Genomic DNA, 27,333 nt, shown 5'->3' on the forward strand with positions numbered 1-27,333 from the left:
AGCTCTTTCATGTCAAGTGGATCAATCAGATCACCCCCACCTTGTTCGTTGAACTAGACGACACGACTTTGACCATTTTCTCGAAACCTCAACCACCAAATGCAATCTGTGATCTGATATCGTGACAACCTGACCGCCTGCCACGAGGATCAGCAGTGTTTTGATTGCTTTTGAAGTCGTGGCACGGTAGACAAACTTTTTGGTGCCGCATTTTTGCCTCGCTCGTCTTGGGACCAAGTTGTCTTGTTCATGCTCCTGTTTCTGTTCCTGCCTCGTGCCTCTTACCTCTGGCCATGGGATGGAAACAAACGAAATGCTTCGGCTTCTGGCCGATTTTGCTTCTTGTGACCCTCCCCGCCTCGGTACTGCGCGGGGTTGTTTTTGGCCGGACATGTGTCTTTCCGAGATTCTCAATCTCCTCGCCTCTCCTTCTCTGACATCTTCGCTTTGTTTGACCCCGACTCGTTTGCCCTCGACCGCCGTCCAAAGGGCCGGCCACCATTTGCGCAAACAAGGACGGCGGACAATGCCTTTGTGTTGTTTCCTGCCCATTTCGTGTCTTTATTTTCCGCGCATTGTCTCGAGTTGCTCATTTCAAGCCGGCGGCGTCAACGAGTTTTGACCGCCCACCTAAACCTGCCTGTTTGCAGCAATCGCTCCCACAACAAAAACACACCAACACACTCTCGACCCCGCCACATCTAGCCGTCATCGGCTGTTGCTGCCCTGTAGGCAGGGTCGCTTTCTTTTCTGTTTCCTGTTCTTCTTTTCCGCCTCAAGTCTACTGTGTACCGGGGACCTTGCGTGCAAGGTCCCCGCCCAAGAGGAGAGGCGAAATGTGCCACACTACTCGGTTTGTTTACACCGTGTGTACCCACGACCGAGTAGAAAAGACCAAGTGCGAGGCCCGCAACGCTGCCGAGAGCGGTGGCAAATCCCCCTTGCTCTCGTGGTTTAGCACACGGCCTTCCAAGATATGCGCCAAGAATTCGACCAAGACAGGAGAGGCTGTCATGGGATTTTGCGCGGGTTGTCGCGCCGTCTTCAAGGGCTACAACACTCGAAATCTGACTGCCATCAAAAACTATTGGGCTTACAAGAACACAATGGAACTACTAGAGCCCGTCTCTGCTCATGAGGTTCCGGCCGACGTGATATTCGGCAGGTCTATTCCAGAAGACCCGACAGACATCCGCTTCGAGCTCACTGCCCTCGTCGACCGGCTAACATATTTCGACTCGGATACTATGGAGACGAGGCTGCTTAGGGCGCAGAACGCTAGAGTGAGGACTATCAAGTGGGCGAGCTCTGGATCCGAGTCTACTATATCAGCGGACCGAAGATCCAGCCGCGCGTCAGTGCAGATTCGAGGGATTGCGGAAGTTCTAGACATCCCCCCCAGCGCGGCTCGGCGAGTCTCGAATTCGACCAGTGAGGATAAGCCGAATGCCCATCTCGAGACCCTCGAGGCTCTGTGCGGAGAAGCCGTGGACGAGGCCGAGTTCACTTCGTGGACGAGCAAAGACTACACCCCAACCAGGGAGAGCACGAGAGTTGGTAAGACGGCTCCTATGGCCGACATTGGTACCATAGGCGTTGACATCACCAATCCCTACGGCCAGTTCGCTGCAGTTCATGAAGCTAACGTTGATGAAGGGCCAGGCGATGTTTATGACCTCTTCTTCCGTGCCGGCCTCTCCCCATCGATAAAGAAGCATTTTGGGACGCTTCACGGAACGTCGGCAATTGGTGAGACAGCTCTTATACCGGACCTCGATAGGATCGAGCGTGATATTACCGACTTGTTGCCTGACCGCGTCGCTGACCCAACGAAAAGACGAGAATCGAGTATCCTTCTGTCACATTGGAGTCAGTCGACCCTCGTTTCTGGACCCAGTGGCGGAGGATCTCTTTACCCAGGGTTCGGTGTCGACGCCGATGTCGCTGTACTAGAATGTGCGCCCGAGCATGTTGAACATGTCACTGCGGTGAATGAAGACGAGGAAGAACTTGGTGATATACTCGATTACTATAATGACGATCCGCAAGAGAAACTTGCTGAGAGCATGCCTCCAGACCTCGTCAGCGACTCTGAATTCTCGTCAGACGAGGAGGAGGAAGAAGAAGAAGAAGAAGAAGAAGAAGAAGAAGAAGAAGAAGAAGAAGAAGAAGAAGAAGAAGAAGAGGAGGAGGAGGAGGAGGATGATGGTAATGATGTTATCGACCTTTACTCCACTACCGGCCGGCCGCGGCGCATCCCCGATCGTTACCTCGGTTTATTCGAAGAGGAGCAACGCGACGACAGCCTGTGGAAGAAAAAGTACGAAGAGGCTTACTTGCTTGCGCAGAAAATTTCCCGTATAGAGTCGGGCTGGCCGGACGAGACGACCCCCGCTGCCGACGACGACGCCAACTCTCCGCTCCTGGTCGCGTTAAACAACGACAGCGAGAGCGAGTACGGCGGGAGCCAGAGCAGGGCCGACTCGAAGGCCTCGTCGTCTTCGTACTCGACCGACGGCAGCGTCTGGTTCTAATGTCGGGAGGAACACGGCTTCTTGGTCCCCCTTTCTTTCCACACCCTAGTCTCCATCTAAAGGAGAGTAGATGTACTGTACGATATCTTGTTTCTGAAAATTCGGGCGGATGGTCTATTTGGCACGAGTTATTTAACATGACGGCGGAGATTGGGCTGGGGTGTAACAAGTCTCTCGCCCATTCTCTCGCAACTCCATGTGGATTGAATGTAGATTGATGTATCTTCTACTAATTGGTAACCTCGGGCTGTCCCATCACGTGACAATCTACCCCCCCCGAAAAATACAACGCCCACGTTGGCAATCGATCTATCCGGATCTGCTGCTCACCAGGTGCCTCTCGTGATCTGCTGTTCTCACTAGCCCTGCTGGGGGGGATGCTCGGCCGTATATGTCCATCGGTAGTGCCGATTCCAGATAGCTACTGATATCACGTCGTGGATCTTCTAGTGGAAGATGTGTTTTCTTATTTTTCTTTGTACTTTGTACGGACCCCCATCGTAACCAAGTCTATCTGTCCATTGTCTATTTATCCTAGATAGCATGTATGTACCTCGACACAATTCTACGTTACGGGGCTCCTGCCGCCGGGGACCGGGCCGCCGCTCGAGCTGCGGAAGCTGCCCATGTTGATGCGGTGGTCGCCGGCCGCGTCGGGCACTCCCAAGATGCTGCTGGTTGGCTCGCTCAGTCCGATGGTTCCGGGCGGTCCTAGCAACGCGTCCATGTCCTTGATGGCGAACTGGGCCATGGTTTTCATCTTGCGGCTGACCCAGCCCGCTAGAATCTTTCCGCGCTGCTTCTCGCCGAGGCGGCTGCGCGGGAAGTCCCCCTTGGACACGGGGCCCATGACGTTGGTACACGGTACGCCGACGGCCGTGAGCACGAGCCGCCGGCCCTCGTGCGCGATGTCGTTGTTGTACCACGTCGATACGAGGACCGACGGAGACCACTTCGTTTCAAACCGCAAAACGATCGAGAAAACCCGGTTCTTTGCCATAGCCGAGATATTCCCCAAAGCATCACATCTTCACATCCATTTCGACTCAAATCTAAGCCCCGACTTCTTGCTTAGCAGTGCTACACAACAGACGCAGATATACGACAACCCATTAGGCAAAAACCACAGTGGTTATAAGGCCCACAACTAGAAGCAGTGCGCCATTTATTTCTCTGTACTCTTATAATTAAGCTATTTAAGTAGATATTAAAGTTCTCCTTAAGGTAGACCCGTAATAGTAAGTCCTAAGGTAGACCCGAGAGGGAGACAGCACGACAGGGTAGGTTTCAACCGCAGTACACTCACTTTTCCCCTTTTTTGAGAGAAAGGGGGGGCTAATCGTCCCGAGTTTAAACTCATAGGTCCTGAGAAGGAAGCGCGAGGTCGTTTGATTGTGGTTCGCGAGTGCGCAGAGAGTGAACGTGCAGGTAGAAGTGTATTTTTTGCAGAAAAGAAAAGGAAGGGCCTGGGGTGAGCAACGGAAAACGTAACCTGCCTGCCTAGGTAGATTCTAGATAACCGAGAGAAGGAAGGCCGCTACAAGCCTTTCTCTCTCTCTCTCTCTCTCTCTCTCTCTCTCTCTACCTGATTTTCGGTCTGGACACAAGCTACATACATACACATATTTGATATTGCTAGGATGGCGGACCAACCGTAGATGGACGTAGATAAGGTAGCTCGGATCAACAAGAGTCACTAAAAACCGACATGAGTTTTTTTTTCCTTCTAGTTTCCTGCTTCTTATTTGTTCGCCTTCTTTTCCGAACGGCAATAAAAGAGAAACCCGGGAGAGGAAGATGGTTTCCGCTGTGGTTGGAGTATAACAAGCAAGACAAGGCCTGCGGCATCCTGTACTTGTTACAACTAAGATACATTCTAAAGGAGTTGTCTGATCTGGCGGGTGTCAATCCAACCAGTCAAGCAGGCCAAATACATGCACCATCAAACTCGGAGCAGGAGAATTGGCGTAATAGACAGGCACACCTTGTACGTAATTCCAGTAAATCATTCAGCCACCCCCCCAAGACGGACAGAGAGGAAGCGGTCCCGAACCTGGGCCTCCTGTTGTCGGCATGAGACAAGCCAAGGGAAGGTAGATCGGGGTTTTCTCACAATATCTACACTGCCACGGAATGTACAAATCTCTAATCGAGGTCCACATGCAGACCTGTGTCGTCTTAGACCGGGAATAAACGCTGGCACTAGTGATCGTATTAGTGTAAACAGTTGGGACGTAATAAGATAGGATAAGCGTATTGGTGCCTTTGGTGGAAATATCAGTCCGCCCGGTTGTTATGAACAAGGTTGCGACTGTTGCGGATCGCTTGGTTGTGAGGGGGCGATCGGTGCGCGTCTCAGTAACTGTAATTGAGGATGTCCTTGTGATAGTTGCAGTTATTAATGTGACTGAAGTAGATTTTGTTGTCGATGTTGAAACTTGGGGAGAATTAGATGGACCGACCTGTTGGATCGGTTTGCATCCACTGGTAATGACAGACGTAGTGGTGAAAGGCTATGATCTGATGGTGTTGACTATTACCAATATCTCGCCAGCAAACTAGACCATATCGGTGTGGGAAGTCCGTTGGGAGGTGAAGGTTCGTTGAGACTGGAGATGACGCACCTACCGCCGATAGCCTTGGAAAGAACACGCCAAACCTTGATGATAGGGAAGATTAATTAAATATTCCTTCAATTTTTTCCCCCTACTAATAAATTTTAACCCCCAGTTCTTTTCCCTTTTCCAATCTTTCCCTCTCCCCGATTCCGTTCTGCTAGACAGCATCCTCAATGACACTCCGAACAAGCACTGTCTTGCACGAACATATCTCGGCAGAGACAATGGCGTATTCACGAGGGCGGGGTTCTCCTTGCGCAACTTCCCACTGTATCTGAAGCCGATGCAGGAGTTGGGTTTGGAAGTCATAGGACTCGCATCTGCGATGGGCAAAGCGTTCGCTATCATGCACTGGGGCGCGGGCGTGAACGGTGACGATGTCGAATTCGTCCTTGGCTCATCGGCTGTTGAGCATGAGGTTGAGGGAGGCCTTGATTTCCAGCATCGCGCCATTAGATTCTATCTCCTCGATTTCGGTCAGTGTGGCTTGGTGGACTTCTCAGATGACCAGGATGTGGTATACCAAGCATTCAAGGGCGCCATGGTCACCGGTGACAACCAACTCTTTATTCCGCACTATATGAAGAGCCGTGAACTGTACGATGCATTCAAGGCAGGGTACATGGATGCGGGGCAGGCTATACTGGAGGAAATGGGGATGGGGAATAAGTTTAGCATTGAGGACTTTATGAAAGAGTATGAGGAGTATGCCGAGGATTTCCTACTTTAATCACCTTAAGTCCTAGTAGGGGTGTTGAGCTGCGTGTTGTAGCCAGGCGGAGTGGAAGCGGTGCGTAGGCGGGGAGCTAGTGCAGAGTAGAAACAGCTTTTTTCTCCCCCCTTTCTCCTTTCCCCTTTCCCCTTTCCCCTCTCCCCCTTTCTAGCCTCAACCCCACCTGAGATCGTCATGAGCCCAAGACAACCAGCTAGCGTGCTGACCGGTCCAGTCCCACCGAGTGCGTGTGTATGTGTACGACCGCTCCGTCTACCAGACTCTTCTGACTGAGGAAAGGCTGCTGTTGTTGGGATAGCGAACATCCATAAACATATATTTGCATGCACGGGGAAAGGAAAGCCGCGTCCGAGAAAGACACGTCCAAGATGATAGGAACACAAATCGTCTATTTCACAACATCGCTCGATCAAAAACACCGAACACTGGTGGGAACAAATCCAGCGAGCATGACCTTCGTTCTGTTCTGTTGTTACAATACATTTCGTTTCTTTCTACGTTCTCGCCACTATCAAAACAAACGGCCTGGGGGAGGGAAGCGTTTTCTAATCCCCCATCTGTCTAAATCCCATGTCATGTCTAGGGAATGCATATCACACACAGAGGGGGCAAGGGCAAGTAGGCAGACAGGCAGGCAGGTAGGTAGGCAGAGTTTAGTGCTCTTCTCTCTCTAACCCAACCACGGGGCGTCCTTCTTGGGCTTCGCCTCGGCGGCGGGGGCCTTGTCGTCATCCTCGTCGTCGCCGATGATGAAGGCCTCGAGGGAGCCGTGCTGCTGGTCCTCCTTTGTCGCATCCGGCCTCTTCTCAGCGGGCTTATCCACAGCAGCAGCAGCAGCAGCCGCCTTCTTGCCCTTCTTCGTCTGCGTCTGCGGCAGCTGCTTCTTTGCGTCGTCGCCTGTCTCCTCAATGTGCATCTCTGCCATGACGAGCTCCTCCTGGCGCTCAATATGGCCCAGGCGCTTCTTGATGGCCGTCAGCCGGTCCTCGGTCGTGAACGAGTGGTCCTCGACGATGATGGACAGGTCCTCAATCGCCGTCTCCAGGTCGCCCAGCCGCTCGTCGATCGTCTCCAGCTGCGCGAGGATCTGGCTGCCAATGTCGGCCGAGATGCTGTCTAGCGACGCTGCCGCCGCCGCCGCCGCCGCTGCCGTGGGCGAGATTTGGCCAGGGGGGGTCTGCGGTGTTGCCATTGTGGTAGTAGTAGCTCTTTTTTATTCTCTTGTTTTTTATTCTTCTATACACGGAACGCTGTCTGCGGCAATTTGTCTCTTGTGCGACAGGGTATTATTTGCGCTATGGTTGGTTTTGATGTGCCTGTATATGAGACAGCAGGGTGTAAGAAGGAGCAAGAGATGTTGGGCTTCGCCGCTATTTAAACCACGAGAGCCACACACGAGCGCGACAGGCCGAGCCGCGCTTTCGCATTTCCGTTGGGACGATGCAGACCGGCTGGGCGGCCGGCTGGGCGACCGGCCGGCCCGATTGGGGCTCTTTTCTTGCCCGCGCGAGTCTCAAGTCTCCGCAGGTCTGACACGGTCAACTCCGTCGAGTCTAGTTCAAACGGGGCCACATGAGGGAAAAAGCCGGCCCGGCCGGCCAACAAACACAAGACCCACCACCGTGCCGCGCCGTCGAGACTGGGGATACGCACCTCACGGAGTAAGCACGCACGTACGTCGTGGCTAGCTAGGTGTGGGACGGGGGCGTGGACTCGCTCGCCGGGAAACAATGGCAATTGATTGAATAATTCCTTCCGGAGAAGAACAACAAAAGAACCACGCACCACCTCCTCTAGGAGTTACGGCGCGCAGCAGGGCCACGCACTAACCATGCCAATCTCGTGTCTCTCTGCCGCCTCTCTCCACTGATAGCATGGTCTCGCCGCATCCGCCTCTTGGCTTCCCCAGCGTGCCGCGCCGCGCCGGCGCCGCCGTGCCGCTCAATAGTTCCGGAAACTAGCTTGGATTATCGCGAAAGTGTCGCCCCAAGATTCTTCTCGCAAGAAAAGTGTGCGAGTCTCGAGAGATGATCACTCAAAATGCCAAATATTGGAAGAATCCTTTACGGAGGCAAAAATAGAACACCAGACATCATCTCGTAATTAGCTGGGAAGAGGATTGCACCTCGCGATGCACGAGGCAATAGAGTGGCCCGACGATAGCCACTAGGCAGCCTTTCAGGCACAGCGCGCGTGGCAAACACTGGGCAGACTGTAGTGTAGAATATCTGGGCCGGCTGCCTTGATGAGGAAGGCTGGGAGGAAGGGTTAGGCTTGATGGTGGCGTTGCCGGTGTTGTTGATACGGGAACGGCAACGTTCGTGAAACATAGCCTCGCAGGGAATGATCTCGTGTTATGCACGATGGGGATGTGTGATTTGTTTATTTTCTCTCTTATCTGTCTTGTCAGAAGGGTTTACTTGATCAGCACAGGCAGAAACCATTGCCCTGGACAGATTCCCAGTTCTGAGCAGTCAACATCAAGAGAGCAATAACCCCAAACCAAAAGGAAACAAGAACTGTCTGCCTCGAGTAGGATCATTAACAAACAGTTGAGTTCTGTCGTCTTGGCGTTTTCGCCCGATAAATAAGAGAGAAGAGGATCCGACGGCATAAAGATGCTGCCCAAGGTTGACCAGTTCTGGGGCCGCCGTTTCGAGCGACGGGGCACGAGGTTTCGTGGGACAAAAAGGGGTTCGAGAGCAGTTCAGCGTGGTGCAACTCAAAAGCCATGGCCTCTTGGTGACCTGTTGCAGAGAGAAAAATCAAGCTTGCATGCAGATAATGTCACCATGAGCGGGGGGGGGGGGTGTACTGCGTATGGTGCACATGTGGTGTAAGGTACGGAGTAGCATCGGCTCGAAACAACTCTAAAGCCTCCTGAACCAGGGCACGTTGTTTTGGAGAAGCCCTCTCTCTAAAGAGGTTGCACCGCTAGTCTCGACTTGGAAACATGGCCTTGGAGCCACGGCCGTTCTGGGCTTTCCACTACACAAGCGACGACGCGGGACTTGCTCAAGATAGCGGTGGCTCCTACGTTGACGGCTGGACGAGTTCCCAATGCGGAGCCGGGATCCGACCGTCGCCGGGATGAGGAGGGCCAAGAGGTGCCGGCTGCAAAAGACGAGGCAGAGACAAAAAAAGGAGGCCGATGCGTCTGTCACCGACAGCATGTATGTACCTAGCGTGCACACTGCAACAAACAGCTGCAAGAGGTGGTTCTTGCACCTGTTTCTCGTATTCAGCGGGATGTTAGATGTGAAGCGCCAGGGTCTGAGACATTTTGGAAAAGCCGGGCTTCTTTGTTGGTGGTGTCGAAACGGCTTGTTGCTCTTGTCAAGAGCTGTGCCTGTCGATCACTCTGATCTTTGGCGGTTCGCCGCGTGTCTGGAAGAAACAGCGCTCACCCCAGAGGCTCATCAGTTGGTTGTTGAGAAGCGATGAGCTCATCAGAGCCGCGAGCTGAGCGCCTGACTTGTGGGCTTTCAGGTTTCCCCGGGCAATCGCGCGGCTGCCGTTCCCATCGGAACATTTTGTTCATTGTGGCGGCCTATGCTATGCAGTGGAAGACAGGGCAAGGCGAGGCGAGACAAGGCGAGAGGGCTGCCGGTGCTAAAAATGGCAGCAGCCAGGCTTCAGCTTGTCAAGCCAGGGCGTTGGCGGGTAGGTAGTATGTACGAATCATTTCAGAAGCGGCGGGCCTTCCGGCTGGCGCGTCGCCGATGCGAGATGGTGAATCTTCGAAATCGAATCTTCCGACTCGTGACCGGCCGCCAGGCTCCGAGGAAATTGCAGTACGGGTGGGCAGGTCTCAGCGCTGGAGTCTGGAGTCTGGAGTCTGGAACAAAGCGCTTGTGTCGGATGGGCGGCAACAAGGCGCTAAATCGCTAGCAGTGACAGTAGTATAATTGTGGTCTGAGTTGATAGCACGCTAATTCCAGCAACAGCCCACCACCTTGTCTGTGCAGCCCGAAGCTGCACTGCCTGCCCACTGCTCCATAGTCCACAGAGCAGGATTTCGCCTCTTCTGAGAGAGTAGTGCCGACCTACGAGAAGTCCGGGATGGAATTGAGTTGGGATGCTAAAGACGGATGGATACGCAGCGTAATGAGCGCACAGGCCGCGAGGTCCATCCTGTCACCTGTCTAGCGGTCGCAGTGACGGTGGCGACGTGCTTTTGCGAAATTGTCTTTACGCAGTAGCTGCTGGCTCGGATGTCTTTGGCTTTTTGTGTGTGTGATTTTGACTCGAGGTTGAGTGAGGGCAGGCAGAGCTCCCGTCAGTGCTGAGTGAGAAGCGGCCAGAAAGCTACCGCACAGGCCAGGTGGGCTCATTGGCTGCAGCGTCAAAGCTCAGATGACCCTGGCTATCAACCAGGAGTCGCTGAACATGAAACAGCCTCGCGCCCAAGCAAGAACGAAACACGACGGTAGCTTCCAATCAATTTTCCCTAAGCTTCTTTTTGCATCTTTTGACGAGCGCCGGCAGCTTTGTTCTTTGCGATTCGCGCTCGCTTCTAGCTTTCACTTCTAACCCCCAACCGTCTTCAAGCGCCGTTGACTAACAATGTTGACACTGGCTTTGACCAAAGGTGCTCGGGCTCGTCCTCAACCTGAGGAAGGTCTAGCACTCCTACGAAATTTACATAAGGAATGGAGCTGTTGTAATAATTACCTGGGCAGCAAAGTCGCATTCGATCAAGCGAAGACTGCCAATCGTCTACACTAGGTGCCTTAGTGCTGTGCCTTGACAGAATCAATCACGTTGCCGTTGGGGTGGGATTAGATAATGTGCCCAGCTGCACCGACAGTGAGTACACACATCGAAACCCGGGACCTGGTGTCATTCGGGACCCAGGTGCCTGAGCCGCGAGGCACACTTTACGTGTTCCATCCATGCCGAAAGGCGCATGAGGCGGTTTAGCTTCCTGGTTAGGAAAGCTAGGCCTGAGGAGCGAGGACTAACAAATCCAACTTCACGTGTACATTACTTCGTATAGATAGTATCCCTCGCTCGAGCCTCGAGCGCCCTCCATGACGTTGCTGTTTAGAGCTCTGCATCTAGACAAAACCGATTGGACACGGTGTGTTGGGTTGTGGGCGCAGCAACCTGGAGGTGTGAGAGCCTTTCGTACACACGTACCTGCAGTAGCGTGGCTCGATGTGGCTGGACCGATCTTGTTTCAGGTAGCCCGCCCACCTCCCTCCTACCCTCCACAGCTCCACAGCTCCACCACTCTCGCGGGTTAGCAGTAGGGACGGAGGGTCGAGAAGGGAGGCTGTGATGGCGCTTTTTTCATGCGATGAGAATCATGATGGGGTTTTGCGAGAGCTTGCTTGTTCGCCGCAGCCCAGCAGCCGCAATGCAAATATTCGGTCAATTATCTGGCGCCGACGCAAACTAATCTTAACTCTGCCGCTGGTAGCTTCTGTTTCTGTCTTCTTTTCAATAGGTACAGTAATATTTCCACTCTTCGGACTCATCGACACCATCAATGTTGAAGTCGTTACCTAATCTGTTCCTGACTCCTTCACTCGGGAAGGCGCAAGCCACTGGATCTCTCCTGGATTGGTGTGAGATTCGGAGTAGAGTCTTGTATCATGGAGCCGATTGGCCAGGCAAGGGCTGCGATGTCGCCGGGCCTCTGGCCATGGTTGTCTCCAGACCCCTGTCAACCCCTGGCAGGGAGCCGCGCGCAACCCACGGCAAGAGCGTCTGCCAAAGAGTGGGGCTTCAACCTCAACCTCTTATGCTGAGTCGCTGTCTTTTGACTCACTTCCATTGTATGGGCGCTGTATCGCCAAAATAGAGTGACAGACGCAGCAACGCAACTTTAGCGCGTTGCGCTGTCCGCAACCGCGGTGCATATTCTACCTAAACGTCTTTCGAGTCCTGACAGCCAGTGGAACAGCCAGTAGGCTGCTCTAGGAGGCGTGAAATGCTTGCTTGCATTTCGCGCCTCCACCCAGGTAGGAAGGACATGTCCACAGCTCAGATCACCCGTCCGTCATCCGTTGTCGCCTTTGCCTTCGCCTTCGCCTTTGCCCACCTCGCTAGCCATGAGTTCCGACTGGCTGGCCGTCTTTATTTTGCACGGCGCGGACAGGCTCAGATGTACTAAGTAGACGATGTCTACTACACTACTAGTACCGGCCTCCCTTCATGGGAAGATGCATAGCCTAGTCCTAGTCCAGGCAAGTCAGGCACCGTACCTAAGTCAGGTAGGTACCTCTCTTATGCTCGGTAGGCCGGTTCATGCCCAAGGAGGTATAACGGAGACTTGTGTACATCCTATCTAGGCCCCCCTGCAAGGATCGATCGTGTCCCTGGGACCCATCCCTCTGCAGGTCGGCTGTGGGGAACTCGGCTTGACAGGGCCCTAGTCGTCCTTGTTTCTTTCGACCCCCTCCCCCCTGTCCCCTGTCGTCGGGTGGGTGGTCCATTTTCTGTGGCCATGTGAGTCCATCCAGGTACAGAGAGAGTCCAAACTATCGTGCGGTTGCTCTGTAGGGATCGTGGGGAGTGGGTGCTACGCATGTATATGAACGGCGCCGAGCCCTCCTGGTTGTTCCCTCCCGCTCTCTTGATACTTTCATGCAACAGCTCTTTCTTTTCCTATTCCCCATCTTGACCTCGTCTCTTATTCCTGTGGAGAGAAGCAAAGCCACTCGCTCCTTTGTTCTCTGCCTTCGTTTCGTTCTGTTCGGTATTCCTCTCTCTGGATACTCTCGTTGATATCTATCTTACATCACTACTACGAACTGATCAGCCCATCCGACTGAAAGCGCAAGACTCGCTCTCCCTTCTCACTATCGCTTACGCCTCTCACTTTCTGTTCTTGAACATTCTATATATACACAGAGATACAGTATTAGTACCTCGGTACACACCGATGTCAACATGAAGAACGTCGTTTCCATTCTCGCCCTCGCGTCCAGCGTAGTGGCAACGGTATGTCAGACAATCATCACTCGGCCTTCCGTTCTCTGTCTCGGTGACTAACACAGTCATCCAGGGCTTCAACAAAGCACCGCCATTCTCTTGCCCAAGCAACACGGACAACAAGTGTACCGACAAGCAGAAGCCCGGGTTCAACTTTGGCGACCTCAACATCGGCCCTGTCTTCCAGTACAACGACTTCACCTTCAAGAACTTCCAATGCGGGGCCTCGTCCGGAAAGCGCTTTGAGCCCCGGACCTCGTCCAAGTTTATCGGCGGCACATGCCACTCGGACAAGGCCTCGTCACCATCGTTCGGCTGCGGAGCTTCCGTCGACAAGTTCTCCCTCGGCTCTATCCACGTGAAGCCCGAGTTTGACTGTGACCTCGAGTTCCACTACGACATGCCTGACGGCTCGACCTGCAAGCACCGTAACCCGTGTAGTAAGTCCGGCACCACTGTCGTCAACTCGCAGTGCGGCGGCGCCAAGAACGTCACCATCGTCTACCCCCCTCAGCCCAACAAGCCCAAGCCCAGCTGCAGCGTCCAGGTTCCCACCGTGTCTTTCGACTGTAGCACAGCTTCTAGCACCAAGCCTGCTACCACCAAGCCTGCCACCACTACCGCACCCGGCACCACTACCCCTGGCACCACTGCTCCTGGCACCACAGCTCCCGGTACTACTAGCACCACAGCCCCCAGCACTACCGCCCCTAGCACTACTGCTCCCGGCACTACCAGCACAACGGCCGCCGGGACCACCAGCACTGCTCCTGTTGGAGTCAGCAGCAACTCTCCTGTCACGGCCAGCTCCAGCGCACCCGCTGTCGTGTCTTCGTCCAGCACTGTCACCACCACCTTTGTTACCCAGAGCACGTCAACAGTCTTCACTACTTCGACCCAGACCATCACCAGCTGCGCACCTACTATCCCCAACTGCCCGGCCAACTCGGTTGTCACCACCGTGGTTACTGTTGCTGTTTCTACGACAGTATGCCCCGTCACCCTGACCCAGACCAGCGTTCTTACCACATCATCTGCGCCTGTCGTTGTTGATACTACCTCATCTGCGCCCGTCGTTGTCGGCACGACTTCGTCTGCACCCGTTGTTGTTGGTACTACTTCATCGGCGCCCGTTGTTGTCGGCACGACCTCGTCTGCCCCTGTTGATGTTGGCACGACATCAGTGGCACCCGTTGGCGGCACGACCTCGTCTGCCTCTGTTGATGTTGGCACAACTTCGACTACCGTCATTGGCACCACGAGCGCTGCCACTTCTGTTGCCCCCGTGGAGACGCTCCCTTGCCCCGACGTTGTACCGTCCTGCCTGAGCACCTTCATGTTCAGCGTTGGCTGCTCTGACAACTCGGACTCGAGATGCTACTGCCCCGACGAGATCTTCGTCAAGAACATCTTCAACTGCATCTACGCACACGGGGCTACAGATCAAATCGTGTCCGAGGCAGTCATCTTCTTCCAGGGTATCTGCGCCCAGTATGTCCCAACCAACCCTGCCATCGCCACTGGTGCCACCGTGACCACATATATCACTGTCAGCGCTACGCCGACCGCGGTTGCCCCCGTGTATACGACAATCACCGTGGACCAGACCGTCGTCGTGCCCTGCACTGACTCGGCAGGCGTCACTATCCCAAGCTCCAGCACCACGGTCACTATCAGCACCACCCTCTCGGTGCCCCAGGTCGGCTTCAGCACCGGCACTGCCGGCTCGGTTGGCCTCATCCCTGTGACAACCCCGCCTGCTGTTGCCAGCAGTGTGCCAGGTCTTGTGACGGCGCCAGCCACTGGCGTGATAACCGCTGGCCCCGTCGGCACTGGCAGCTTCCGCCCCTCTGCCACGCAACCAGGCTTCGTGACCGCCGGCAGCGGCCGTGTCAACGCCGGGCTCAGCCTTGCGCTTGGCATGACATTGCTGGCCATCCTCGGCCTCTAAGCACAGGTGGCAAGTGTCGTGAAAACGCGAACGACGACAGTATATGTTTTGTGTATCAACATCAAGACACGGAGACGAGGAGGAAATATATTCTCATGGCCCGACGGCCTTCCTATTTCGCATTTGCATATCTCATTCTTACGATCCTTACGGCAGTACAAAAACGGCATCAGCATATTTAACCAGGTGGTCTTGGGGTTGGGTGTTTTTTTCTTTCTTTCATATATATCCGAAGCATGTGGGAAACTAGCCGCAGCAGACAGCCCTAGTCTTGCTGTGTGCGAAAGGGCACACACAGAGAGAGAGGCGTGTGGGAGAGTGGTGAAGGGTGGGCTTCACGAAAGCACTTCACGCACTGTTTAGACACATGCATGGGGAAAACACAATGATGCTAAAGCATCCTGGTTTCTTTTTCTTTTTTCTTTTTCTTTTATTAGAATACTCTCTCCCCCTCCACTGGTGGACAATGGTGTGCCCCTCTCTCTCTTTTCTGTAGGAGAACACGAGAAGAAACAAAATTGGTAGTTAATAGTTAATACCCATAGGGCAAGACCACATTTTTTGATCACACACGCACCACCCGTTCTTACACATGCGAAGCCTTGATATGAGATTTGTGGTGGCGTCACTTTAGTCTCTTGTCTTATTGATGTGGTTCACGTATAATTAAGCCCTTGGTCGGTTGATCTTCCTCGTGGTCGCCTCCTTCTGCTGTCTTGGGTCTTGCGCTGTCTGTCTGTGATCTGCGCTGCGTGTTTCTAGTGATCTGCGCCGAGCCTGGGAACGCATTCGGTGCTGTCTTGGAGAGTGTAGAGTGTGTCAAACATTTACTCTGGCCCGCTAGAAAGAAAGGGGTGTGTTCGTGTGAGCTTCAAGGCGACAACACTTGTGATATTGCCTCCCAAAAAATTTGTTGTATCTCATACCGTCTGGAAACAATTACTTACTCATGAACATAGTTCTTTTTCTTCTTCTAACCGCTTTCAACTGACCATCGCCGTCTCAATGGGGCTGGCTGATCGACATGTTTCGTGTTTCCACTGCCAGCCACTCTCTCTGTCACGGCGTCAACTGACACAGGCGCGTGTCTCAAGAAAAGCAACCGCAAATGTATGTATTCGGCCGACTCTGAAGATTAAGTCGGGGTTGTCTCACTCTTAGCCCCACTCTCACTCGAGACGATATGAGATCTGGTATATGAACTACACTTCGTACATGATATCACCGTGGCGAAGCTGAACAACCTTATCGAACATCAAGACCACAGAATTCAAGTAATATCTATCTACCTACCTCTAAGTAGATACTTACTTGTATTCATTTTATGTATATGGCAATGGGTATAAGCCATATCCCTCCATTATGTCCGCACTGGGCAACCGACACAGTGAGGGATGAGACAATAGAGTTGAGACAACAGAAATGAGAGACTTGAGACAGTGTCGACCCATTGGCGCAGAGCTGCAAGACGGTGACGCGGGGAAATGAGTTGACAAGACATGCAAACATGAAGCTAAAACGCTGATTTCATGTGTTCTAGGTTTCTGGTTGTCTCCTTGGTGCAGGATTGACCGCCTGAATCAGGTGGCTACAATGTCGTCAACTTGTCTTGTAATGTCGCCTGAGGTAGAGAAGGGGGTCCTCTGGCCTTGACCTTTGTGGTGCCATCTGATCGCCTCTCACTGCCTGACAGCTGCCTTGGACCTGATGGTGACATTGCAGTACATCTCGATGTTCCTACACACATACATGAGATACATGGCTCCGGGTTCATGCCATCGATCACCCCGGCTCAGGCTTGAACTTGATTGCCATTGTGCAGATATCGTTGACTAAACATCTTGACGAGTAGCATCGTCAACCTCGGCTTCACTTGGATACGCCCTCGCGCCAAGGCGGCCAACCTGTTACGGGTAAGGGGAGCATGACTAGAGTGTAGCGGTGTGAAACTATTTTCCTGCAGAGAGACGACAGTGATACTGATGATGGGTAGGCCGGGTAGGATGGTGTAGTAGAATACCATACCTTGGCAGATGCATGTTCCGATATACCATACGAGAGCGAGAGAAATGTGGGCAGCGTTGGATTAATAATGGCGGATAAGGAAACCGCGATGCACCATGCACTTTGCTGTACTCACACAGCTTTTTGACAACTAAGTAATACGCCCGGGTTGTACAGGATCATGACGGGAAAATAGTCTAGGCTGCAGCCCAAATGTATTCTGCTCGTGTGACGTTCCCGGGCGCAGAAGGAACTCGGACCGCGCCCTTAGGCCATTCGCCAGCCTTCGTGGAATCAGTGCGACGCAGCGTTACTGGTCCAAGTAGCTTCCGCCGAGCGGGCGAATGAACCGAAGCGCTGAACGACTAAAAGGGTTGGGGGGTTCGACTGTCAGGCACCCCTACCGAATCGGTGATGAAAGGTGGAATGATGCACCAAGGCTCGCCGGGCAAATCGGCTCGGTGTTAGCACATTGGCGACTCTCGGGCCTAGAGAAGAAGAGGAGATCGAATCGAAGCTCTCCCCGCATCCGCACCCGCACACACCCCCATCTGCAGGCGCGGGAGAGGGGCGAGGGGGATGGATGCGAGCGAGGGAAGAATTGAAGCCGCCGAGAGTGTAAATTTGATGTGGGATTGTGGATAATAAATTATGGAGGGGATTCCTGATTACTGAGCATTGGAAAGCACCGCAAACGGCATCCGCGCTGACAAATTGACCTTGGACCGGGTGTAAAAAGACGAGATCGCTCGTCATCAGTTGATCGCCAAGGGACAGGACATGCATATCCGTTTACACAAGAGACATGCCAAGATGTCATGATATAATCGGACGGCCTGCCTGCGGAGCAGTGCAGGAGTTGATCCCACGTCAAAGGCAAAGGCAATGCATATATTGAAGTCGCATTGAGGGTGTCGGTTTTGGGGGTCCTGCTGTGGGAGAAACAGCTGATGCGGTTGTGTCTTGTCACGCTCTGCATGAGAGGTGGTGGTGTATGTAAGGCAGACATGCGGGCGGGCACTTCAACTGCAGAACTTGGGTTAATTATTAAAGTTTGAACCGGTCAGAGTCAGAGTTACCTTGGGTTTGCTATGCCACACAAGACTCTGGGAAGGCGCGCTTGATCCTTCTTGTGCAACCCAGGCTATGCCGCGCAGCCCAGTCATGTGCGAGCGGGGCTGTTCGTGTAACGCAACGTCCTGTCTGACACAGCTATATCGCCTTGTTAACCGACAAGAGTCTAGACAAAGAAAAGTAAAACCTAGAACTTTTCTCTCTGCTAAACTAGCTCGCCCACCTCGCCTAGAATACGACACAACCGACGGTACTGCCTAAAACAAGCCTTCAAGATTTGTCACATCGGCCCGCCGAAGTTCCGTCACGTCTCACTCAAGCTTTCCCTCTTGCTTGGGTAATAAGCGCTAGATACACAAGTCTTGGCAAGGTGCAAGACGCCGTGCGACGTCTGTGCGACGCAGTCCAAAGGTTGCCAAGTTGCCAGATTGGGGAATTGCCGTCCCCAGAATGGCAGAAAGTCACAAAGGTCACAAAAGTCACGCCAAGTCCCCAGAGGTCGATCCCACCACACAAGCCACGAGCCACGCTGACTACAGGGACCATTCACGCACCAAGTCTCCTCCCGTTCAACCTCACCAGCGAGACGAACGCGCGGGATATTTCTCGGCGCCCAGCCTGTGTCTACGCGTATGGGCTCGGCGCGGGGCCGGCCACCATTGTCAAATTGCCTGGCGCAGTGCACTGCCGCCGCCGTCGTCGCAATCATTTGCGAATGCGAAAAGCAGAAAAGAGTTGCAATCTCCGTCGGGATCTAGAGTGAACGGGATATCGTGGGACTAAGGAACGAACCTCGGAGTACCAATTCGTGCTTTGCAAACATAATTCCGGTCCCGGCATCGGCAATATCCCCAAGATCGATCGACGGGTCACGTCAGGCCATGGGAAATGGATCAGCGCAATCGGGTCTCGAAAACGCCACCAAAAAGTGACCACGGGACATATTCCGCATACAGCATCTCGACTCTTGCTGTCCGTTCCTCTCTTCGACGCCGCCAAAGCCCATTTTAACGGTAGGCTCTTGGCTCAGGTTTTTATTACTCCGTATTGCACATTACACTGTTACACGATTGCACGTCCTCCGTTGGCGTTGGCGGAAACTCCGTGGACTTATGGATTCCGCATGTTGGTGTCTGCGCCAGACCCCGCGGATTTCGGGACCAGCTCCGTATCGTCCCCAGCTGCTCGTGGTTGTTTCTTCACGTACAGTTCAAGTACCTGAGGTTACGGCAGGAAGCCCTGCTAAGAATGAGATGGCGGCCCTGGAGGTTCTCAGGCGACTTCATGCTCGGGTGGGATTTGATCCCGTCAGCAGTCAGATTACCCGGATGCTAACTACCTACCTATATAATACTAGCATTACCAAGAGGGAGCGCCTGTCTTCACCGGTTCCTTTTTTGTGCGGTAAGTAACCGGCAACAACCAAAGGGGAAGTGGGGGGATTGACGAAAGAAATGAATACCTGATTCCCGCCCGCAGGGCTGGATTCGAGCGTGATGAGCGAGCGGAGGCCATCGTCGCCGCCTGGTCGGGATGGATCGGCGCATCATCCCTCCGTTATCAACCCCGGCCTACCTAAACGCTGGGAACGGGGCAAATATGGGACCGTTGTCTCTCGTTGCTGCCGTTGACATGCAGTTGCATACAGGAATCCTTCCCTTCCTCGTCTGGAGGGCAGATTGACCAATCGCCATGCAGCATCTTATTCGAGCTGTTGCGACTTGCAAGCTCAAATCGCTGCCAGACCGCTCATTTTTGTTCTTACTTCTTCAAGAGATTTGTTGGTGATGAATCATTCGGCAGTCAATCTGTCCGTCTCAGGCTGGCCGCCGAGTGTCAGGCGGGCACCCACAGAATGCAGCTACTAAATACTACCACGGCGACCACATCAAGGTAGGCGTCATTTAAACAATGCCGTGCCCCTTAAATCCGTTGCGCCGGAGTGAAGCTCCGGGGTTTGGACGGAGCTAATGTGTATCGACGACGGATTTTACACATGCCGCAGCGAACAACAAACAACTCAAATGAATCATATCGTGTTGAATTTCTCGCATCCTGGAATTGCTAACCTGATGTGAAGGACATTTGAGAACCTCGGCATTTGCGGGGCCCGATTATCGTCTGCACGGCTTTGTTTTCCATGGCCCTGTCAAACTTGGTGCGTGCGTGCAAGCTGTCTGAGTATCCGCATGTACTGGAGGTACACCAACGTCCCGATGCCAAGCCTGCATAAGGCGACTACCAATGTCCCCGCTCCGCCGCCTTGCGGTCGGAGCTTGATCCGAGCCAGGGGCGCTTTAGGGGGGTAGGAGGGGCGGTTCAGCCACACTAAAATGACGCGGCGCGCGCCCTCGACACACTGAAAACCAGAACCTATCGACAGCTACCACAGCGCGCACTACACATTGAAACAGGGCATGCCGGACGGGGCACGGCCGGCGCATTGCGTACCTATCGAGAATGAGACCACTCGGAATGGTTGCGCTCGTGGCCATGTGGCTCCAGTGTCGCATGGCCCTTTCTCTAGCTGCACGGCACTCTGATCCCCGCGGACGGGGTTTTGCTAAAGAGCGAAATTCCGTACAAACTAGAAGCCGGAAGCTATTCGCAGGAGTTGAATGGGAGGTATCTGTAATACAGTACCTTACCGATTCCGTACCTCGTTCACACCTGCGGATAACATTAACGTTAAAATGCGAATGCGAGATTTGCTTGGCCCCCCGCTCTCACCCGCCCGCGGTTATGAGCCCCACCTCGACACCCCAAAACGCTTAGCTTGGCATCCGGAGCGCTCACACTCTTTTCCAGGTCAGGCTCGGTGGCTGAAAGAAACTTGCTGACCTGAGCACTTGAAGGTCCTTCTGCATTCGAACACCAATAAGTGGTGAACATGGCATTCCAAGCCAAGACCAGCCATGATGACCCTCCAACAACTGCCAATGAATTGGCATGCAAACCAAGTGGCACATTTGGGCAGGTGGTGTGTTTGCCCACGTACTGTCCATGCAGATTGCAGAAGTTATCCTTACCTTTTGGGAGAGACATTGGTTTAAATGCCGCTATCCCGTTCACATCTCACTCACCCACAGCGAAGGGGGGGCAGTTGGTTTCTTCCCCCTGTCTTTCTGCCCTGCCCCTCCATATATCGACATGGACTGTTCTTTCCCCCGCAAACCGATGGGGGGGACAAAACCTAGTTTGGTTCAAACTTCTTCTCCCTCACCGCTGGAACCACACCCGGGATAATACGTAGGCAAGAGGCGCGGCAAGGCAAGAGACCATAGCACGCAGCACGACACGACACGGCGTGCAGGCCCAGGGGCTGGGTTGGGCTGGGCAGGCGGCGCGCCCAGGGTTCAAGGAGGAAGTCGGGATTCCATCGAGACGTAGCTAGTCCGCCCGAGGGGCGTCCGCGGTCTTGTTCTCGATCCCACGATGACGGAGCACGGGGCATTCTCAATGTCCGAGATCACAGGGCTGGGCTGGGTAATGGGTACGGGTATGGGTATGGGTATGGAATGAAATGGGGTATCAATGTTTGGGGTAGCACATCCTAACTTTCAATGGAAGCCCAGACTGTTAGTGCCGATCTGCTGCCATGTTGTCCCCACCCCCGGGCTCGCATCCACGCATGCGCATGCGAGCTCCTTTTTTTTTCTTTTTCCTCCCTTTTTACTTTGGCTGGCTCGATTTCGATGTGCGGATACTCGTTTCTTGGTTCATCTGTCGTAGGGCATCGGTCAGCTAGCTGTGAGAGGGAGTGAAAGAGTGAGAGAAGAACCCCCTGGATTGGGTCTTGGTATTGGCGGGGGCTGGGGGCTATCTAATCCGTATCGCTCACCCGCGCGCGCTTACTCTTTCCCTTGTAAATATTTTCGCGTTCAAGCCTAAAAGTGCGGAGAAGCGAACCCCGAATTCCTACGGAATAGGTAAGGTATATGCTCACTTCACCTAGTTGGGGTCTTTTGCTCGATCAAGGTAAAGACATTGCAGTGGTGTGCAGTGTGTGGTTGGTGAGAGGTGAAGTTTAAACCTGCTCCCCGGTCCTACGATATACGATATCTGATATCTGACCAACGTTTTTTTTTGTTGTTTGCGGAGTACATACATACAGGGCGTAGGAAGGTGATGGTGCATTTGCGTGTGCTCTTCGCATAACCAACAAACGCGCCGCCGCCCGTATGTTACATAGATACAAACTGTGCCCCAGATGGACGACTTTCGCATATCATATCTGAATTTAGGTGAAGGTGTAACTGTTGTTGGTTCGGCCGCCACTGCCCCAATGAGCCCACCACCACACTGCCCAGAAACGGTAACAAAAGGCGCGCGTGTGTGTGCGAGCGCCTCATCCTCCTCAATGATCTGACACTGCTGCTAGCGACATGAGAGAGAAGGGGGGAGGCAAAGAGAACCGAACTGGGCCGCGACAAACTCCCCCATCAACGCCAAGAAGTGCAGTTTCCGTGCCCAGCCAAAGTGGCCGCGGACTTAAGCTGTGATGTTTTTTCCCTATGGACGAACACAGAAACCGGCACACAGAGTCCTTGGCATTGGGCACTGAGTTCGCGAGCAGACATCGATCAGCCAGCTGAGTCACCCCGAGTAAAAAAAAATTAAAAAATGATAAGTAGACGGGGCGGGCGAGGCGAGATACGAAATACGGGATGAGTGTCGTGTGTTTTGGCGTTTTTAGACTTTTGCCTCATTTGCGACGACGACATGGACAGTGTGTGCTGCTGACGGTGCGGTGCGGAGAGAAGCGTAACGTGCCAAGATATCCGTACCTTATGCATGTGCGTACAGCATACTTTGGGTCTCCTATGATGTGTTCCTGTCTTACTTTCCTGGGGCTGGAAATAAGGAGAAGAGACAAAATAAGCATTGATCGATCTCGTCGGCTGCGTATTCCGTATATACAATACGTTGTTGATTGGGAATCTCGGATTCTCCCATTCCCAATTTTAAACAATTCCGGATCTCATTTTCTTCGAAAAGACGGGCATCACCCACAACACATCGCATCACATCACAATCTTGAAACCTCCTCCACACTCCTTCCATAGACATCACACCACCCTTCCCCCGTCCTATACTACACTACGTACCCGCCGTCGGCATTTAGACATGTATACGGCCCCCTATTCCCCAATTTTGGGTCTCAGCCAGCCAGCTAGTCTCCCCTCCCCTCCCGTCCGCCCCGTATCCCGTACGCCACGCGCCGAATCCGCTGCCGGCTCGGTCCCGGCCTTGTTTTTCCCTCTCTCGACTTGATATCGCTGGCCAAGGGGCCTAGCTGGCTAGCTAGCAAGGTTCTCAACTACGTATCCTGTTGTTGGGTAAGGTATCTGGAGGTGGCTCTTTCCAATTCTGTAATGAAATACGCTCGCGACATGTTTCTTCTCCTATGTCCTTACGAGTGCGGTGTGGAGGAGGTACGGATACCGACTCGGGAGAGCCCGCCGCCCGCCCGATAAATTAAGATGGCCTGCTTTTGAGGGCGTTTTACACTTGGGCTTTGCATATATCTTATATGCTCCGCAGCGTTTTTTTGGTCAACATATATATCAAATATCCCCGTCAACCTTGTCGTTCGCCCGGTACTTTTCTCTTTTTGTTTATCCCCGAGATAGAGACGCTACGGGTAGGCAGGGGTGAAGAAGAAAATAAAAGGCTCCTTTATAGGAACACTGTAATTAAGACATGGGCTTTTTTCAACTTAATTTGGGACTTGTACGGACCACTGCGCTGAATTTCATACATACGTGCGTAAAATACAAAACGGAGACCAGATAACCCCCTCCCCACCACAACCACTAATTACAATCCTTGTCCACTCTCTTCTCCGCGCGACACACACCGCGCGCGCGCGTGCTGTGCGCCCTGCCTTGCCCATCAATCTCCAACGACAGGGCGGGAGAAAGAGAGTTGCGTTGCGTTGCAACACACACACACACACACACACATTACTCCTTACAGAATTGATGAATATGTGTGGTAGGAATCGGAATAAATCGGCGCTGCTACACTGGCCTGGCAGGCAGAGAAATTGCGTGCTTCTTTCATCACCAGTCGTCGTCGGGACGTTGCTATATCTCCCGAAGCCGCGCATATCCATATACCTCGGTATGTATGTACAGTACTTACATGAGGTACACCTTACATAGACAGAGAGATACAGACACCTAGGTACCTACACAATCGAGTATCGCGTGATCAATAATCAGTAAATAAAACCTAGACCCAAGAAAGTCGGCATCAAACAAACAACGAAACACCGTTCTCCACTGATCATGGCGAGGGCGAGAGAGCGAGGAGAGCGAGAGAGTGAGATGTTTTTTTTCCTTGTGTCTTTTGTTTTGTTGTTCAGTAATTAATTGGCGTCTGGCAGGCCGGCGCGGTGTTTATAGTCACCTTGGTTTGCCGGGTCTACCTTAGCTTGAACGTGGGAGTAATAATATAAGTCAACGACACCAACAAGTGCTAATGAGAAGAGGCCCAAAGTGATGACGATGACGGTGATCCCATCTTGCGTTTCCCAAGGGGCTGGGCCCAGACGGACCAAGAGGGCGGGGCGGGGGTTTGGTTCGTCTTAGCTGAGGTTACACATAGACACGCCCGCACTCTCACCTTCCATCTCACCTTCCCGCTCTCGCTTTCGCATCTTTGCACGTAATTGTTCAAGGCGTAAAGAAGAGGGCTGAGTAAGACAGAGTCCCATTTGTTTGGCTGCTGGCAAGGGTGGGCCCTGCTTCGGGAGTAACTCGGAAATGTGACGAGCGGGGACGGAAATCCAGTTGTTCGGGTCATAGCAAAAAAAGGCGTAACAAAGAACCCAAAAAAAGAAAGAGATGACATGTCTTACATGTGGCGTTTTTTGTGGGTTTCGCGCTCACTCTTGTGCACAGTCTTGTCATGATGTGTGATGAGTAAAAAATCTCGAATTGCCCGTGGCCGCTTCGTGGGACGGTCCCCTAGCCCAAAAGCGTGCCAGGTAATCATACCTTACCGGTATCTGGAATTGTTCCCTCCCTCCCTCCCCCAATCGTATCCCGTGGATGTTTGAGCAATGCATATATTCAAAGAGACCAGTTCGTTTGCCCAACTCGAAAGCGGGAGCATCCCTTTCTAAAAGCACCAAGCCCCAGACTCCATGCCAACCTGAAAGATTCCCACCCCCGAAAAGAAAACCGGTAAAGGAACCCCGTACGGAAACCCCGTGTAAAATAGCGGCCGCAGTCTTTCGTAGAGTGCGCGTCTCTGTGTAAGCAACTGCCGGCGCCGAGCGCCCCAATTAGTGATTCATGACCGTCTTTTTTTTTGGCACACACCCCATTGTAATGCCACTCCCTCCTGCACCCTCCGCCCCATTATCTCTTCGGCAGCGATCGTCTTTGTCGGGGTCTCGGTCATAGCCTGAGCGCATCTGCGTCGTACCCCGAGTACATCATCGGGTCTCCCATGCCCATCATGACCTCGGGATTCGGACACGATAATACGTGGGGCTTGATGGTGCCGAAATTAGACTCGAGGAGGCCTTGGTTGAGCATGTCCATGTCGAGGTACGATCCCGTCGGGACGAACGGTTGTGACGGACTGCTCTCGAATCCCATCGACGTCGGTCTACTTATCCACGATGCATATGCTGTGGATAGGTGGCTGGGCGACTGGCTAGCGAACGACTCGGATGGTGGCGCCGTCGAGTTCAGATCGAAGTCGGTATAGCTGATACTTTGGGGCGACATGGTGACGGCCGTCGTGCTTCCGCGGAAGGCAGACCTGCGGTAGTCTTGCTCAACGTCTGAGTGGTCGAGCTCCGACGAGCTTGCGCGGTCGGTTCGGTTGCAGTAATCGGCGTCCTGTCTGTTGCTTCCACCACCCAGCTCGCCCGTCTCCCTCTGCTGCTCCTCGAGCTGCCTGGCCAGCTCGGCTAGTCCCGCCTCGTCTTCGGGAAAGACAGAGTGGACCGGAAGGTCCATGTCGCTGTTCGGCCGTATGCAGCCGAGCCTGGAAGCAATGTTGTGGATCACGGGCTGACCCCGGTCGTTCAGTTCAGGTTCCCCAAGATCCCATGCCTGCCGATTCCGCACCATGGCGTAGAGCTTGTGCACCGTGGCGATGAGAGCGAACTGTGTGTTCTCGAGCACTTCGGCATACCTGAGCGCCTCGGTATAAGCCTCTCTGAACGTCGCGCCGAGATGGGTTGGTCAGGGGCAACAAGCTGGGACATCACACATACCCTCGGGGCAACTGCTTGTACTCGGTCTTCTTGCGAGTGCCGGCGGTGCAGACCAGTCCGTCGTCCTTACACCTCTTACATGGGAACTCGCCGTCGCACTGGGGTGGGTGTTAGTGAGAGTGAACTCAGTCAGGTAGTGCTCGGGTACCATGAAAATTAACATGCCTTTGTCTTTTTCATTCTACACCTCTCGCAGGCCTTCCATACTCTTTTGTGCCTCCCGTCACCACCTGAGTGGGAGTGGCCGTCCTGAGACGGTGATGGGGGGTGGTGGGCATGTGTGGTGGCAGCCCTCTTGGAGCCGCGATGTACTGTTTTTACTGATTTGGAGCTAGTATGTTGTCTCTTGGAACCGTGTAACTTGAGGTTCTCCTCATTGGGGGGCGTCGGTAGACTTTCCATCTTGGTGGCGTATATAAGTCGGGACCTCGATTCTGGGACACTAAGGGGGTGGCCTTGGGTCGGTGGCGTGGAGGAGCAGCGACGTGCGTAGGTTGAGGAGACGGGAGTGTGTGTTAAGTGAAGTGCAACTAGTGCTAGTTGCTGTTTTGGAGATGCGAGGCGAGGGGCCAACCACAAGTATAAGGGATTCCAGAAGGCACCACGGACGGGCAAGCCACGCTCAGTCGTGCTTACTGTGTATGAGCAGAAAGCGAGTGCATAAGCAAGTGCAAATGACTCGACATTAATAATGGAGTAAGGCTGGGAACGAAGGACGGGGTTCCAGTGGTGGGCAGGGAGACATGGGTATGGCCAGCAACCGAGTGAATGAATGGGAATGGCAATCGAAAGTTGGAAAACGGAACTCGAAAGAGGACTAGCGAGGCGATGCCGTACTCCGGCGCCTGTCAATGGCCCAGTGCACACACACACACACCCTTCAGTCGATTAAGGTCAGGTATCCGTAATCTCTCGGGTTCCTTGCGCCGCGCGCGCGACGGGTTGGCATCAACGGTCGGCCTGTTCGTTATGTCCGAGTGCGCGCGGGCTAATAAATGGCGGTTTGCCTGCAAAGTGCTTGCGGGTGCAGTGCTTGGAGCTTGGGACGCTTGCTTGCTGTGGGGTCCAGGTACATATGTACCGAGGTTGATAGCGTGGGTATTACCGTATTCCACTGTATTTCAGGTTCAGGAGCCCACCTGAGGTCAGTCCCGGCTGCTAACAAGTCCCGCCTGGCAGAATTCTTGCTTGCTTGATGTCCTGTCCTGGTGATCGATGATCGGATGCGATGCTGTAGT

General features: G+C 53.5%; 7 protein-coding genes across 7 annotated transcripts; 5 read left to right on the forward strand and 2 right to left on the reverse strand.

Moving 5' to 3' along the window:
- Positions 1-694: 694 nt before the first annotated feature.
- B0T26DRAFT_281442 (uncharacterized protein) lies at positions 695-2,632 on the forward strand. Its single transcript, XM_060434148.1, has one exon. It carries the CDS (start codon positions 837-839, stop codon positions 2,532-2,534), a length of 1,698 nt encoding a protein of 565 aa, XP_060295907.1. The 5' UTR covers positions 695-836; the 3' UTR covers positions 2,535-2,632.
- A 653-nt stretch (positions 2,633-3,285) lies between these two features.
- On the forward strand, positions 3,286-3,691 carry B0T26DRAFT_708551 (uncharacterized protein). The gene has a single exon (XM_060441902.1). It carries the CDS (start codon positions 3,383-3,385, stop codon positions 3,683-3,685), a length of 303 nt encoding a protein of 100 aa, XP_060295908.1. The 5' UTR covers positions 3,286-3,382; the 3' UTR covers positions 3,686-3,691.
- Positions 3,692-5,219: 1,528 nt separating this feature from the next.
- On the forward strand, positions 5,220-5,932 carry B0T26DRAFT_281468 (uncharacterized protein; the record flags this gene model as incomplete). The annotated part of the gene is made up of 1 exon (XM_060434149.1): positions 5,220-5,932. A coding segment is annotated over one exon (663 nt), but the record flags the coding sequence as incomplete, so codon positions are not given.
- A 310-nt stretch (positions 5,933-6,242) lies between these two features.
- On the forward strand, positions 6,243-7,761 carry B0T26DRAFT_281494 (uncharacterized protein). Its single transcript, XM_060434150.1, has one exon. It carries the CDS (start codon positions 6,632-6,634, stop codon positions 7,571-7,573), a length of 942 nt encoding a protein of 313 aa, XP_060295910.1. The 5' UTR covers positions 6,243-6,631; the 3' UTR covers positions 7,574-7,761.
- Positions 7,762-12,785: 5,024 nt separating this feature from the next.
- Positions 12,786-14,778, forward strand: B0T26DRAFT_675480 (uncharacterized protein; the record flags this gene model as incomplete). Its single annotated transcript, XM_060439835.1, has 2 exons — positions 12,786-12,836; positions 12,901-14,778. The coding sequence occupies 2 exons, from the start codon at positions 12,786-12,788 to the stop codon at positions 14,776-14,778; spliced, it is 1,929 nt and encodes a 642-aa protein (XP_060295911.1).
- Positions 14,779-24,156: 9,378 nt separating this feature from the next.
- Positions 24,157-24,814, reverse strand: B0T26DRAFT_281651 (uncharacterized protein). The gene has a single exon (XM_060434151.1). The coding sequence runs from the start codon at positions 24,712-24,714 to the stop codon at positions 24,340-24,342; it is 375 nt and encodes a 124-aa protein (XP_060295912.1). The 5' UTR covers positions 24,715-24,814; the 3' UTR covers positions 24,157-24,339.
- Positions 24,815-25,265: 451 nt separating this feature from the next.
- B0T26DRAFT_740657 (uncharacterized protein) lies at positions 25,266-26,497 on the reverse strand (the record flags this gene model as incomplete). The annotated part of the gene is made up of 3 exons (XM_060443869.1): positions 25,266-26,013; positions 26,096-26,193; positions 26,261-26,497. The coding sequence occupies 3 exons, from the start codon at positions 26,495-26,497 to the stop codon at positions 25,266-25,268; spliced, it is 1,083 nt and encodes a 360-aa protein (XP_060295913.1).
- Between the last annotated feature and the right edge of the window lie 836 nt (positions 26,498-27,333).

This window comes from Lasiosphaeria miniovina, assembly GCF_030549165.1.
Source record: "Lasiosphaeria miniovina strain SMH2392-1A chromosome Unknown B0T26scaffold_4, whole genome shotgun sequence".
Lineage (NCBI taxonomy): Eukaryota > Fungi > Ascomycota > Sordariomycetes > Sordariales > Lasiosphaeriaceae > Lasiosphaeria > Lasiosphaeria miniovina.